Source organism: Dipodomys spectabilis, unplaced genomic scaffold (assembly GCF_019054845.1).
Source record: "Dipodomys spectabilis isolate Male_0828 unplaced genomic scaffold, ASM1905484v1 ptg000184l, whole genome shotgun sequence".
Taxonomy (NCBI): Eukaryota; Metazoa; Chordata; class Mammalia; order Rodentia; family Heteromyidae; genus Dipodomys; species Dipodomys spectabilis.
The window spans coordinates 612,909-628,683 of record NW_024870861.1 but is presented as its reverse complement, the minus strand read 5'-3'; the positions used below and the strand labels follow the sequence as shown (position 1 = coordinate 628,683).

General features: G+C 60.0%; 1 protein-coding gene across 4 annotated transcripts in view; it reads left to right on the top strand.

Moving 5' to 3' along the window:
- Positions 1-13,569, top strand: part of Pcbp3 (poly(rC) binding protein 3) — a 170,698-nt gene extending 157,129 nt beyond the window's left edge. For 3 of the 4 annotated variants that reach the window (XM_042695321.1, XM_042695319.1, XM_042695322.1), the window contains 5 exons: positions 3,503-3,581; positions 4,161-4,220; positions 9,796-9,848; positions 12,264-12,433; positions 12,991-13,569. In XM_042695321.1, coding sequence (XP_042551255.1) covers positions 3,503-3,581; positions 4,161-4,220; positions 9,796-9,848; positions 12,264-12,433; positions 12,991-13,027 — 399 coding nt within the window. In that variant the 3' untranslated portion in view covers positions 13,028-13,569. The remainder of the gene's footprint in view (positions 1-3,502; positions 3,582-4,160; positions 4,221-9,795; positions 9,849-12,263; positions 12,434-12,990) is intronic. The other variant, XM_042695320.1, reaches the window with a different exon arrangement.
- Positions 13,570-15,775: the final 2,206 nt, after the last annotated feature.

Below are 15,775 nucleotides of genomic sequence, written 5' to 3'. Positions count from 1 at the left end.
GTAATCCTAGCTACTCAGGAGGCTGAGATCTGAGGATCAAAGTTCAAAGCCAGCTAGGGAAGAAAAGCCCAAGAGACTCTTATCTGAAATGAACACCAGAAAACAGGAAGTGGTGCTGTGGTTCAAGTGGGATCTTTGAGCAAAGGAGCTCAGAGACAGCGCCCAAGCCCTGAGTTCTATCCCCATGACCAACAACAACCAAAAAAATTACATGTGGACTATTTTTATGCCCCAGTGTACTCTATGTATACTATGTATGTGTATGTATGCCTGTGTGTGCTCTGTGAGAGGCATAGACAGAAAGATTGCATCCTAAGGCCACAGAAAGAGAATTAACTAAAAGAAAAACAGCTGAGGATATAGCTCCATTAGTAGACCTACTGCCTAACACATTCAAGGCTCTGAGTTCAAACCTAGTACTACCCTCAAAAAAAACAAAATATGCAATGAAGAGATATACCATATCCATTAATAAAAACACTAATATTACAAAGATATTAGTTATTTCCCAATTGATACATTAATGCAATATTCCAAGCCAAATTTTGTAAGACTTTTTGAGGAAATTAAAATATTAAATTGATATGGGAAAGCACCATTCAAGAATCATCCATCTGTCCTTAAGAGTAATGGGAAGATTTTCCCTGGCAGATGCACAGATTTTCTGTGAGGTAATAACCGAGTGGGTGCAGTTTGGGTGCCAGGGAGACCACTACAGCAGAGGACTAGCTGGGAGCCAGCTGGGGTGAGCATGCTGCCCGGGCCTCCCGCGCAAACCCAAGAGAAGGGCCACCACAAATGTTGCTGGGCAATGAGTGGTCTCCGGGAAAGTATGTCTCGAGACAGTCAAACACCATCTGCACATACCGAGAGAAGTGGGTGTCGTGTGTGAGAGGCATCAGCGAGGAAAGTTTGTGAAACCCTGCCTCCCTGAACACAGTGAAGAGAGTGGGGGAAAGGTGTGCCTCTCCATCCCTGGAGCAGGGTCATGTCTAAACCACAACGGGTCTGGTGAGCTTAGGCAAGAGACATTGTCCAGAAATGCAGGCCTGGGCTGCTCCCAGGAGTGCTTTGTGCGGCTTCACTGACTGCACACAGACCTCAGCCCCTGTGTGTCACCTTCTGACGCAATGTCAGATGGAAAGAGCAAGGGGATTCCTGGGGCGGGACACCTTCCCTCCCCCCCACCTTCCCCCCCTCCCTTCCACCTGCTGCTCTCCTTCCCTCCCTTGCCCACCTCCATCCCTTCCCTCCTGATGATGTGGAGGAACTGGAGCTAACACTGGGAGTTGAGGACTTGTTTGCTTTCTCAGATGACAGAACTTTCACAAGAAGCAGAAAGCTGCTTGGTGCTCAGCCCTACTCCCTCTTTTAAAAAATGTAGAGTTCCAAAGGTACAGCAGCTTGATCAAGCAGGGCCCAGCAAACAAAATGTTCACCCACTCAGTGAGCAAATGCCTACCCAGCTTGGCCATGGCCTGCCAGCTTGTGTCTGTGCCGGCACGAGGCATAGGTGAGTGGGAACATCTCTTTGTTAAGAGCAGAATATGTATTGTGCTAGGAGGAGCCAGAGTCTGGGCCTTGCTGAGCTACTGAGGGCCAGTCTGGACATGAGTAGAGCCAACGACATAGATTGGTTTCTGTCCCCCATGGGCCGGGGTCTGGATGAGCCTCCCCAGGTGGTCTGAGGAGGGGCAGCAGCAGAGGTGTGGGCAGCCGGGAAGGTCGGCCGCTGCAGCCCACACTGGCATGCAGACAGCCCCCCATCCCTCACACCCCGTATTACAGACAAGGGAGCAGAGGCCTGGAGGGGGGGGCGCCTCTCCACACAGCCGTGATAGCCCCAAGCCCACTTTCGTTCTCATCCCTGGCCATCCTGACCCAGGGCCGCCAAGGAGAGGGCCTGCCCTGGAGCATGGTGGAGTGGCTGATGGCCCCTGGGGTGTGGGGACAGCAGAAACAGGCAGAGAGCCGCTGTCGGGACCTCTCAGAGGTCACCACACGGTGCTTCCCACGGGCCCGCTGTGCGCAGGCCCTGCAGGCTGACACGCCCTCGTGGAGGGCCCCGAAATCTCGTTCCCTCCTCAGACGCACAGCACGGCAGCCGCCCAGGCCTGCTGGCCTGGCATGGAGTAGGAGGCACCGTGCAGTCCCTGCAGCTCTGGCTGGTGCCAGGGATGGCTCCTGTCAGGTGGCTTAAATTCTGCCAGATTCAGGGCAGATCAGATGTGAGCCAGGTGGACCCCTGCCGTGTCTGCCTGGGACCCGCCTGGGACCCGCCAGGCCGCAGGTGACGGATAGCCTTCTGCCTGCCGTGGCCCTGCACCTGTCACCCGTTTGGGGGATTCCAGGGTTGAAGCTGACCCAGGTCACTGAGTCTCCTAGCCTGAGCTGCTGTGGTCTCCCCTGAACAGCCCAGCCCGGTGCAGAGGCTTATGGGGCCCAAGCAGCTGGGACTAGAGGGGTAGGGCTGCTTTTAGGACAGGCTAGTGTTGTGCCCACCTTTCTGGGGGAGGAGGTGCCAGGTGTGGGAAGGGCAAGTGTCCCAGGGGCCTTAGGAGCTGGACATAGTGCTAAGAAGCACCAGACAGACACAGGATCCTGGTGCTGCTTCCTGAAGGGAGAGGACCTCGTTCTCTCTAAAGCAGATATCCGATCAGCAGCTCATCCCGCTCACCTGGGGCAGCAGCTCCACGTCTTCAGTGCCCCTCTTCCCCCCCCTCCCCCGCCCACCAGCACCACTGCTGGCATTGCTGTCTGTCCCAGAACAGCACAAAGCCAGGCCCAACTCCACCTGCATCGATGGCACGCCCCACACAGACCTATTTGTGAGAGGTTTAGAGGAAGCCCAGAACCTTCTATTCCAGATCCCGGGCTCTGCAGAGGGTGAGAGGGTTCTGAGTATCCCACCTGCCCTCTCTCTCTAAGCGAAGCCAGTTCCGGCCACATTTCCCTTGCTCTTCTGCTGCCCTTAGTGAAGCTCAGATAAAATGCCTAGAGAAGCCATAAACCAAAGTTCCCCTTGAAAAGCCTTGTAGCTGACCAGCAGAGAAGCAGCCTCCGCGTGAGCGCAATGCCCTCCAGCCCCTCCCCATACCAGCCTCTGCTGCGAGGTAAGGGCCTGAGCACAAGGCCAGGACCAGGAGTACCTGAGGGCTTGCCTTGCTGTGCCCCACAGGTGCTAGCGTGAGTCTGCCAGTCTTGGGGTCCCAGCTGTCCCTGCTCTGTGTCCCTCAGATCCTCTCCTCAGGGGCCACACTGGCCTTCGCCAACCTCCCTCCCCACCCCGCTGGTGAGCAGGGAGGTGTGGCTGGTCCCTTGGCTACCAACATCCAGGCCCCTTGCTTCACCCAGGCCAAGTCCTTGAATCCTGCTGCGGTGTCTGCCATGTCCGCATGGCCCCTGAGCCTGTCTGTTCTGTTACTGCCGTTTTTAACTTGGTGTGACTGACTGTACTCGATAACAATAACCTTCTTAGCTCTCATGTCCCTCCTACCCCCAGCAGTTGACCAAGCTCCACCAGCTGGCCATGCAGCAAACCCCCTTTCCTCCCCTCGGACAGACCAACCCCGCTTTCCCCGGTACGTACCCAGCTGCCCTTTTCTGACCTTCTCTTCTCACCTGGGGCGTTTCTCTCTCTGTGAACTGTCTCTATCCAGCGCGGCACGCACGCATGCGCGGTCACAGCGCTTTGAAGCTGACTCCTGCAGCGGTAACAAAGCAGCTGCGGTGGCAGGGTCAGCCCAGCTCCACGCTGGGCTGTGTGACCTTTGGCTTCCTGTCCCTGCCCTCCCGTGGTCCGTGGGTGCACGGCCCGACGGGCCACCTTGGGCAACTCCCCTCACCCCGGAGCAAGTGCTTCCCGCTGCAGTGTGGCTGCCCTGCCCCGGGGTAGCGGGGTGCCCACGTCCCCCTTGCATACCCTGAAATAGCAGTGTCAGGAGCCGGCCGCTGCCCAGACCTGCTGTGAGGCAGTCAGAGCAGTCGGCCGTAGTCCAGCCAGGCGACTGAGCGAGCCTCCCCCACGGGCCAGCGAGAGCCACCGGCCGGGGGCGTCAGCTGTGCGCGCGCCGGTCATATTTTGAGCTTCCCTAATTGAAGGGAACTTGCTTATCTCCTTGAGGGCAAAACATTAAATCTGTCTCTCCTTTGCTCTCCAGGAGAAAAGCTGCCTTTACACTCCTCCGAAGAAGCTCAAAATCTGATGGGCCAGTCGCCAGGTAAAACAGGCCACAGTGCCATGGGACAGGCCAGGCCACATGCAGAGGGGAGGAACCCCCAGCCTGAGACCACTGCGCCACTGCCTAGTCAGCCAGCAGTTGGCAGCTGCCTGTGCTTCAGGCTGTGGTTGAGCCTCAGGCTCTGGGGGAGGCCAGGAGGTGGCTCTGTGGTCATGCTAGGGTCCCATGGCAGGTCTGGGTGTGTTGGGCGCCACTGCCTCAAGTCACCCATGCAGCCCAGGTGGGTGTGCTCACAAGAGGGGGCCCATCACGCTGTCAGTCACGCTGATGGTAGGGTGTGCTCACAAGAGGGGGCCCATCACGCTGTCAGTCACGCTGATGGTAGGGTGTGCTCACAAGAGGGGGCCCATCACGCTGTCAGTCACGCTGATGGTAGCGTGTGCTCACAAGAGGGGGCCCATCGTGCTGTCAGTCATGCTGATGGTAGGGTGTGCTCACAAGAGGGGGCCCATCACGCTGTCAGTCACGCTGATGGTAGGGTGTGCTCACAAGAGGGGGCCCATCGCGGTGTCAGTCACGCTGATGGTAGGGTGCGCTCACAAGAGGGAGCCCATCGCGCTGTCAGTCACGCTGATGGTAGGGTGTGCTTGTGAGAGGGGGTCCATCACGCTGTCAGTCACGCTGATGGTAGTGTGTGCTCACAAGAGGGGGCCCATCATGCTGTCAGTCACGCTGATGGTAGGGTGTGCTCACAAGAGGGGGCCCATCACGCTGTCAGTCACGCTGATGGTAGTGTGTGCTCACAAGAGGGGGCCCATCATGCTGTCAGTCACGCTGATGGTAGGGTGTGCTCACAAGGGGGGGCCCATCGCGCTGTCAGTCACGCTGATGGTAGGGTGTGCTCACAAGAGGGGGCCCATTGCGCTGTCAGTCACGCTGATGGTAGGGTGTGTTTGTGAGAGGGGGCCCATCAAGCTGTCAGTCACGCTGATGGTAGGGTGTGTTTGTGAGAGGGGGCCCATCACGCTGTCAGTCACGCTGATGGTAGGGTGTGCTCACAAGTGGGGGCCCATCACGCTGTCAGTCACCCTGATGGTAGGGTGTGCTTGTGAGAGGGGGCCCATCACGCTGTCAGTCACCCTGATGGTAGGGTGTGCTTGTGAGAGGGGGCCCATCACGCTGTCAGTCACCCTGATGGTAGCGTGTGCTCACAAGAGGGGGCCCATCGCGCTGTCAGTCACGCTGATGGTAGGGTGTGCTCACAAGGGGGCCTTCACGCTGTCAGTCACGCTGATAGTAGGGTGTGCTCGTGAGAGGGGGCCCATCGCGCTGTCAGTCACGCTGATGGTAGGGTGTGCTCACAAGTGGGGGCCCATCACGCTGTCAGTCACCCTGATGGTAGGGTGTGCTTGTGAGAGGGGGCCCATCACGCTGTCAGTCACCCTGATGGTAGGGTGTGCTTGTGAGAGGGGGCCCATCACGCTGTCAGTCACCCTGATGGTAGCGTGTGCTCACAAGAGGGGGCCCATCGCGCTGTCAGTCACGCTGATGGTAGGGTGTGCTCACAAGGGGGCCTTCACGCTGTCAGTCACGCTGATAGTAGGGTGTGCTCGTGAGAGGGGGCCCATCGCGCTGTCAGTCACGCTGATGGTAGGGTGTGCTCACAAGGGGGAGCCCATCGCGCTGTCAGTCACGCTGATGGTAGGGTGTGCTCGTGAGAGGGGCCCATCACACTGTCAGTCACACTGATGGTAGGGTGTGCTTACAAGAGGGGGCCCATCGCGGTGTCAGTCACGCTGATGGTAGGGTGTGCTCACAAGTGGGGGCCCATCACGCTGTCAGTCACGCTGATGGTAGGGTGTGTTTGTGAGAGAGGGCCTATCGCGCTGTCAGTCACCCTGATCTTAGGGTGTGCTCACAAGAGGGGGCCCATCATGCTGTCAGTCACGCTGATGGTAAGGTGTGCTTGTGAGAGGGGGCCCATCGCGCTGTCAGTCACGCTGATGGTAGGGTGTGCTCGTGAGAGGGGGCCCATCGCGCTGTCAGTCACGCTGATGGTAGGGTGTGCTCGTGAGAGGGGGCCCATCGTGCTGTCAGTCACGCTGATGGTAGGGTATGCTCACAAGAGGGGGCCCATCACGCTGTCAGTCACGCTGATGGTAGGGTGTGCTCCTGAGAGGGGGCCCATCGCGCTGTCAGTCACGCTGATGGCAGGGTGTGCTCACAAGAGGGGGCCCATCACGCTGTCAGTCACGCTGATGGCAGGGTGTGCTCACAAGAGGGGGCCCATCGCGCTGTCAGTCACGCTGATGGTAGCGTGTGCTCACAAGAGGGGCCCATCACACTGTCAGTCACGCTGATGGTAGGGTGTGCTCGTGAGAGGGGGCCCATCGTGCTGTCAGTCACGCTGATGGTAGGGTGTGCTCCTGAGAGGGGGCCCATCGCGCTGTCAGTCACGCTGATGGCAGGGTGTGCTCACAAGAGGGGGCCCATCACGCTGTCAGTCACGCTGATGGCAGGGTGTGCTCACAAGAGGGGGCCCATCGCGCTGTCAGTCACGCTGATGGTAGGGTGTGCTCACAAGAGGGCCTTCACGCTGTCAGTCACGCTGATGGTAGGGTGTGCTCACAAGAGGGGCCCATCGCGCTGTCAGTCACACTGATGGTAGGGTGTGCTCACAAGAGGGGCCCATCGCGCTGTCAGTCACGCTGATGGTAGGGTGTGCTCACAAGAGGGGGCCCATCTCTCTGTCAGTCACGCTGATGGTAGGGTGTGCTCGTGAGAGGGGGCCCATCGCGCTGTCAGTCACGCTGATGGTAGGGTGTGCTCACAAGAGGGGCCCATTGCGCTGTCAGTCACGCTGATGGTAGGGTGTGCTCGTGAGAGGGGCCCCATCACGCTGTCAGTCACCCTGATGGTAGTGTGTGCTCACAAGAGGGGGCCATCACGCTGTCAGTCACGCTGATGGTAGGGTGTGCTCACAAGAGGGGGCCCATCACACTGTCAGTCACGCTGATGGTAGGGTGTGCTCACAAGAGGGGGCCCATCACACTGTCAGTCACGCTGATGGTAGGGTGTGCTCACAAGAGGGGGCCCATCATGCTGTCAGTCACGCTGATGGTAGGGTGTGCTCACAAGAGGGGGCCCATCGCGGTGTCAGTCACGCTGATGGTAGGGTGTGCTCACAAGAGGGGGCCCATCGCGCTGTCAGTCACGCTGATGGTAGGGTGTGCTCGTGAGAGGGGGCCCATTGCGCTGTCAGTCACGCTGATGGTAGGGTGTGCTCACAAGAGGGGGCCCATCACACTGTCAGTCACGCTGATGGTAGGGTGTGCTCACAAGAGGGGGCCCATCACACTGTCAGTCACGCTGATGGTAGGGTGTGCTCACAAGAGGGGGCCCATCATGCTGTCAGTCACGCTGATGGTAGGGTGTGCTCACAAGAGGGGGCCCATCGCGCTGTCAGTCACGCTGATGGTAGGGTGTGCTCGTGAGAGGGGGCCATCACGCTGTCAGTCACGCTGATGGTAGGGTGTGCTCACAAGAGGGGGCCCATCGCGCTGTCAGTCACGCTGATGGTAGGGTGTGCTTGTTAGAGGGGGCCCATCGCGCTGTCAGTCACGCTGATGGTAGGGTGTGCTCACAAGAGGGGGCCCATCGTGCTGTCAGTCACGCTGATGGTAGGGCGTGCTCACAAGAGGGGGCCCATCGCGCTGTCAGTCATGCTGATGGTAGGGTGTGCTCGTGAGAGGGGGCCCATCGCGCTGTCAGTCACCCTGATGGTAGGGTGTGTCAGTGAGGAGAGCCGTGGTGCTGTCACTCATCCTCCGGGTAGCACAGCATGTGGAGCCTGTAGTTGGAATTGGAACTGTGGTAGCTAGGATACAGCTTTTTGGTGGTGTGTTTCCTAGAAGGTGGGTCTGGGCTCTGCCTGTCTGCGCTTCCTCCTGTTCTTTGGGGCTGGTTTCCAGCTGCAGGATGGAGGGCACTGAGGACAGGCTGGTGTGGGCAGAGCCCGGGGGTCGCCGTGAGTGGGAGGAGCGGACTCCTGGGCTGCCCCTGTGTCCGGGTGCAGCCGGCCCTCCGTGGGGGGCAGACACCCCGCGCCCCCAGCCAGCAGCAGAGGAAGGTGGCAGGCCTGACGGGAGTGGCCTCTCACCGCTGGCTTTGCCCCTGTGCCAAGGTGTGGGCTGACGAAAGCACTTCCCAGGGCACATGCTTCACACAGACTTGTTCCCGCTCAGCCCTTTCCCCACAGCGCCTCTCAGAAACAATGCTCACAGGCTCCTCCCTCAGCCAAAATATGCTGAAGTCCACCACTTTGTCGGCCACTCCTGACTTCCCCTTGGCGGTTCAGGGTCACCAGTCTAGGAGAGTGGGGCTTAGAAAGTGCTGGAATGATACTTCAGATGCTCCCAGTACAGAAGTAATCAAGTAACTTACTTAAAAGAAAATAAAGGATAGAAACTCCAAGAAAGATAGCAGTGTTTGGGGTAGGATGGTTCATTAAGCACCTAGCACGTGGCCCAACTGCCGGATGCCTGTGCTGCCCCTTAGACCTGGCAGGGAGCTTGCTGATGGACTGCTGAGAGAGGCCGGTGTGTGGGCTGTGCACCTGGGCCCCGGGGGAGAGTCATGACTGGAGCAGGAGCCGGGAGAGCGTGGCTCCCGGAGGAAGTGGGCGCTCACTGACAGTGAGGCAAGAACACCACGTAGGGAGGAGGCCTAGTTTCAGGGCCATTCTGAAGGCACAGCAGGGCCGGGCTGAGCAGAGCCAGCCTCAACTTGATACTTGTGGGAATGAAGTACACAGAGCCACAGAGACTCAGCGGTGACGGCTCCATCTCCGAGGCCTGTAGCTTTATTGTCACTATTTCTGAGGTAGGAGAAAGCTTCCCTTGGGCTTTGGGAAGCTATCTGTTATCTGGTGGTGCAAGCTGAGGTTTGCACACATGAAAACCTGGTCTTAGCTGCACATGACCAGGCTGTGATCCCAGCCCTCAGGGGGCTGAGGCTGGAAGATCTGGAAGGTTTCAGATTGACTTGAGCTAGACTCAGATTTGTCAAGAAAGAAAAGGAAGGAAGGGAGGAAGGAACCTGCAACCTGGGCTTCAGTCTTCAATGTAAGGAGGAGGATGGCGCTCCCGCTAGTGTAGCAGTGAAGCTCGGGTCTCCTTGCTCAGGTGAAAATCTGGATGGTGAGCTGAACTCCCCGGCCACTGTGTGATGGCCTTTGGTTAGTTATGTCAGAAGCAGCGTTAGTAGCTGGCTGCAGCAGCAGGGAGACAAAGGGGTTCTAAGCCAGCAGAGAGGGAGCAGGCCCTCCGTGTCAGCCCTGCCAGCGTGACCGGTGCGAGGTGCTCTGCCGAGACCTGAGGCCAGGTCGCGCTGGGCCGTCCCGAGGGATTCCACGCGCACAGTGGGGGTGAAATCACAAAGGAAAAAACATCACATTCTTGTCTTGTGTTCCTTTGAGAGAACTGAGGGCTTGGGGAGCTCCCTGCGGGGACCCGTGGGGGCCGTCACCAGGGGCAGCTGGGAGGGGTGAGGTCAGGCCTGGGTGGCTGGGGGCAGCCTTCCTGCTAGCCTAACCCTACCCCTTTGGTGTGCCCAGGTCTGGATGCCAGCTCCCCAGCCAGCACTCATGAGCTCACCATTCCCAATGATGTGAGTATTCCCCGCTTCCCGGCTTTGAGGGGCAGGTGGTGCACCCTGAGGTGCGCCCCGAGGCACGGCCCCGCCCGCCCACACTCCCCACTCCTCCAGCTGCTTCTTCCCTCAAGCTTGCCTAATGCCCAGCCATCCCTAGGATAGCCAGCGGGAAGGGAGCAGGGGTCCGCCGAGCTCCCCGAGGCCTGGGCGGACCCGGGCTGGGTGCCACGTCTCCACGCTGGCCCCAGCCTGGCTGGGTTGTGCGAGGAAGTCCCATATCATCAGAGGTTTGGGGTTCTCAGTAAAGTGGCTCCAACAGACCCCGAATGTGTGAGGTGTCTACATTTTAGCACCCCTGGTTCTGCTCTGCCTCGGGGAGGCCATGTGCTGTGGAAGTTTTCCAAATCAGTGGATTATCCCGGGACCCCAAAAGCAGGGAGAGTGAGAGACAGACCCCAAAGGTAGCTGCCAGCAGCAGCCCAGGCCCAGGGCCGCCTTCCACCCAACTTGTGTCTAGAGGCCGCCTCTGCTCTGGAGCTGGGCACTCCAAAGCCTCTACTCCTCTGCTGCTTGTGCCAGGCAGGCAGAAGGCTGGAGCCCTGCCTCTCCCTTCATGTAAGTAAACACAGCAAGCACAGATTCAGGAGGCAGGAGAGGGCAAGCAGGCCATCTGGAGGTCTCTGACCTCCATAGAGACCATCCTCCCACGGCCCACGCATGCAGGGAGCAGCGCCAGCCCTGACTGCTTCCCTGCCACATGGATCTCTATCCACCTTGAGGCCCCAACACAGAACCAGCCTCCAGGATGTGGGGCTGTGCTGCCTGCCCCCGCCTTGCGTGCCAGCCCTCCGGGCCCACCACCACCGCAGTCCTTCCGCCAGTGCCATAACCAGGCAGGCTCTCTCCTCGGAGGGCCGTGCCAAGCCACCACTTGCCAGCATCAGGAGATACACTCTTGCCATGCACATTCATTTTGAAACTGAGATGGTCGGTAGGAGCAACGGTAGGGATGTGTCGGAGAGCCGTGCACCCCTTAGCTGTGGCTCCTTTGGCCACCACACCCTGCTGGGAGTCTCTCTGGGGAGGGGAGCCTGCTCCTCAGAAGGGAGGCAGGGCCCTCTCACGCACTCAGAGCTCCCTGTCCACCCTGCATGGAGAGACCCTGGCCAGTCCTCAGGGCGATCCGGACAGGAGGAGAGGGCCCTGCCCCACCGCCTTTCGCTCCTCAGACACAGGAAGAAAGCTCGATGTATCCACCTAACACCCCTCACCACATCCTGGTTTACTCCTGGTCACAACCAGATTAGGCCAGGGTCCAACAGGCCACGCCAGTGACCGCCACGTCAGTGCTCACGTCTGAGCCTGCTCTCCAGCACAGAGACGTCCAGTGCTCACGTCTGAGCATGCTCTCTAGCACAGAGACGTCCAGTGCTCACGTCTGAGCCTGCTCTCCAGCACAGAGACGTCCAGTGCTCACGTCTGAGCATGCTCTTGATCATAGAGACGTCCAGTGCTCACGTCTGAACTTGCTCAGTCACAGAGACGTCCAGTCCCGGGCCACCTCTTCTCCATCTACCCATGAGGCTCAGGACCTTTCTCTGGTTCTGAGTAATGCCTCTCCCAGGGCTCCATCTAGAAAAGGAGTGAGGACCCCTGCACAGCTCCCGGAGGGGGCAGGCGGGAGGATTGCCACATGGCCGGAAGACTCCCTCATGCCTAAGCAGAAGGGCCACATGATTTCCACAGGCCTCCATAGCGGTGGAGCATGAGCGGAACTCCATGTCATTGAGGCCAGCATCCTGAGTGGAGCAGGCCGGGTGGACACGGAGGGAGCCAGCCAGGCTGGGGCTGCATGGCGGGCCTCTCCTCCCCACCTCCCCACATTTGAGCATGGTGCCTCTCCAGTGCCTGTGGCGGGACCCAGGAGGCCTGGCCAGCAGCAGCGGAGCGCATAAGTGGGAGGGAGGGGACGGGAGGAGAGTCTCCCACTGCCGGCCACAGGCCACTGACCCATCTTTGAACAGAGGCCACCCAGTAGCGAGGAAAGGAAGTTCAGGAGCATCCCCAGGTCATGAGTCAGGCCGTAGCAGCTCCACACGTCCCCAGGCTTGGCATTTGTGACCTTCCTCACCCTGCGGGTCAGCAGAGGTGCTGACCGGGGCCTGGCCTGTAATCAGCATGGAGGAGGCGTGATGCGATGAGGCCTTACGCCCAGTGATCCTCACGGGAGGGCGAGGAGGCAGACACAGCCTGTGACCTGGCCCAGCCAGAGGACCGGGCTTGTGGGCACAGTCACCCGCCTCAGCCGGAGAGCCGGGTTCGAGGGCATGGGCTGAGAACAAGGTTGGTGCTGGTCACTGTGAGTGCCACAAGCGTTCTTACAGGTGTCCTGGGCTTGTCTATTGACACAATCCCCCTGCTTTCCTCTAGCTAATAGGCTGCATAATTGGGCGTCAAGGAACCAAAATCAACGAAATTCGACAGATGTCTGGCGCTCAGATCAAGATTGCCAACGCCACTGAGGGGTCGTCGGAGCGCCAGATCACCATCACCGGCACCCCGGCTAACATCAGCCTTGCCCAGTATCTCATCAATGCCAGGTGAGCGTCTCCGCATCTCCGCGCCTCCGCTAGCGCGGCCCCAGGGCCCTGGGCCACACCGCAGGGTCCTTCCTCTGTCTGGAGCCCAGCCAGCCCCGCACTCACTCGGGGGAAGCGCTCCCCTCCTCCACGGTGGGAGTGTGGGCAGCACACGGGGCCGCAGGCCGCCACCCCAAGCCCAGCCGAGTCAGCCTCCTGTCTCTGCCGCCCAACAGCCCTCAGGGCTGTGCCCCTGAAGCTAGGCCCCCTTCCTCCCTGTGCCTGCCCTGCCTTGGGCTGGGCCAGGCAGGGTGCGTGTGGAGATGGCGGCCGCCCTGCCCTCCCGGCGCCATGCCCGCTCTGGCCCAGTCCCCGCGGCTCTGGTGACAGACCTCTGGGCTGACCTTCAGAGGGCTGTGCAGACCTTGCGGCTGCTCGGCTGCCGGCCGGGGCTAGAGCCCCGTAGGCTGGGATTGGGGCGGGACCGCAGGCTCTGGCGTCTGGCCTGACGCTCTCCCCCCTCCGCGCTCGCTGTGAGGAGCGGCTGGCGCCCTCATTCCTGCCTCTGTCTGTTGCAGGCTGACGTCGGAGGTCACGGGGATGGGCGGGCTCTAACCCTGCCGGCACCGGAGCCCGCGGCCCGTCGGTTCATGCTGCTTGACCGCCGGCCCTCTGCGCAGAGCTGAGTGGAGTGTTCTCTTTACCGACAGAGGCGCCCCTGCACAGCCACGCGCGGCGTGGCGCCGCGCTCCGTGTTAGTTTAGCTGTCTCCATGTGTGGGCATGCTCTTTACTTTAGTGCTCCTGTGTTCCCACCGAGACGTTTTAGAAGTTGGTCCCTCAGCGTCCGCGTGACAGTTTTGAGTTGGTTTGATGCTTACCTGCCCCTTGTGCTCTGAGACCCTCCTCTCTCACGCATCCTGACTCAGTTTCCCCTAGAACCTGTGGTCTTGGCTCCTGTTTCCACCCCTGGTCACACGCTGAAATCAGGGTGGTTGTTTTTTTGTTGTTGTTTTCCCCCGAAGCCCGTGGAGAGGGCCTTGAGCGTCGGGGCAGCAGGGTGGGGTGGGCCTGCCCGTGGCTCCGCCTCGTGCACGCGGGGCTAGCTGCGGATCCGGGGGTCGCCAGGACGCCCCTCTGTGCTGTCAGATTCAATAAATGTCGTGCGCTCCCTCCGGCTGTGGCTCCTCACTGCGCCCCCTGCTGGTAGAGTCTGGCGGCTCCTCTCACACAGGCAGGGCTTTGATCCCCGTGCTGCCGGGTGACCAAATGACACTTGAGCAGCCCAGGGTTGCGCAGCCACCAACACGTGGGCCCCAGCCTTGCCTGGCTTTCCTGCTACTGCCACTGCACCGGTGGCTGCGCGGTGCCGTGCGGCCCGGCCGGGCCCATCGCTGAGCTGTCCTCTTCCCGCCAGCGTGAGCCGCAAGCTGTGCAGCCCCTGGCAGTGACCCAGCCAGCCGGGGCCTGCACCTTTGCCTGCGTGCCCTTCTCCATGCCAGTCCCTCCTGCCCTTCCTCCACTTCAGCCGCCCCGCCCCCCGGGGTGTCCACTTCAGCCGCCCCGTCCCCCGGGGTGCCCACTTCAGCCGCCCCGTCCCCCGGGGTGCCCACTTCAGCCGCCCCATCCCCCGGGGTGCCCACTTCAGCCGCCCCGCCCCCCGGGGTGCCCACTTCAGCTGCCCCATCCCCCGGGGTGCCCACTTCAGCCGCCCCGTCCCCCGGGGTGCCCACTTCAGCTGCCCCGTCCCCCGGGGTGCCCACTTCAGCTGCGCCGTCCCCCGGGGTGTCCACTTCAGCCGCCCCGTCCCCCGGGGTGCCCACTTCAGCCGCCCCGCCCCCCGGGGTGTCCACTTCAGCCGCCCCGCCCCCCGGGGTGCCCACTTCAGCCGCCCCGCCCCCCGGGGTGCCCACTTCAGCTGCGCCGTCCCCCGGGGTGTCCACTTCAGCCGCCCCGCCCCCCGGGGTGCCCACTTCAGCCGCCCCGCCCCCCGGGGTGTCCACTTCAGCCGCCCCGCCCCCCGGGGTGCCCACTTCAGAAGTTCAGGGTTTTCTTTTAACTGACCTTGGACTTGGAAAATTTTCAATGCAGCTAATAATCATAGCCTTGTGAGTTTCTAGGTCTTTCTGTGGTGGTTCATTTTGATTTAGCCTCTCTATTTGCATCTTCCTCTTTGTTTTTGCTCCGTATTTTCACGGTTTATATGTGTATTGATGTTTTCTGAGTACTGCCTTTGGCTTTTGCTATTAATATGTACTGTCCTCTATCTTACTGACTTTTGCGGTACTTTTTCCACCTTTTTTCTCGTTGATCGCACTCGTCCAGGACAGTGTTCTTTCTTCGGTTACTAGACTTGTGTGACCACTTCTGTTCTCACCTGACTTGCCACCTGAGAAGCGAGTTCCTGTGCTGCCTCAGCTGTTCCGTGAGTCCCGACATGGGACATCATTCATTTTCTCCACTGTCTGCACAGGCAGAGGTTTCTAGTGGAGGTTCTGCGTGTGTGGCATTCCAGCCGGCGCGGCGCCCCGGCACACACCAGTGCCTCGGGATGGCTGGTGTCTCAGCAGCCGTCCGGCGCCACGTCCCCAACCTCAGCATTGTCACTGACCTGAGCTCTGAGGCAGGCTGGCGATGTCCAGAGATGTGCCATCCTGATCTCTGGCCAATCTCAGGACATGACACCGCCAGAGGTGTTGAGGCTGCAGGTTGTTGAAGGGCTTTACCCAACGGACTTTAAGGTGGTGATGCAGCTGGGCCCATTTCAACCACATGGGGCTGAAAGGGGGTGGGGCCAGCGGAGGGGCTTGCGCTCAGTGGATGGGCTGAATGCACAGCTCCCAGGCTGCCCTGTGACCCGAAACTGGCGGGACCATCCACGTTGGTTAAAGGCATGGGCAGTGAGGTGCTTGGCACAGTGTGGCATCCGCCCACAGCCCCAGAGCACAGGCCCTCTGGCCGGCTTACCCAGACAGGTGTGAGGACGTCAAAAACAGAGGAAGAGCTCTTGGTCACTGCCGGCTGCTCTTGGCTGTCACTGTCTGTGGCCTGTCCAGCCTGGGAGGCTCTGAGGCCCTTGGTGGTGAGCGGAGGACAGGGCCTGCAAACACAGCACCGGATGCTCACCCATCCCTGTAGCCAGCTGTGCACCCACAGCATCTGCTGCCCTAAATTCTGTCCCAGCAGACACTAGCGTTTGCATGCCTGACATTTCCAGGACTTTTGTCTGGTATGTTATTTCTCCATGTTTTTATTTTAAACGTTTTTCTGTTGTTTTTATCCATAGCTTATCGGGTTTTGTTGCCCAGTGATGATCAGATCAGGTCACAATTCTCTGTTTTAAAAGGGAAACTCTTAATATTTG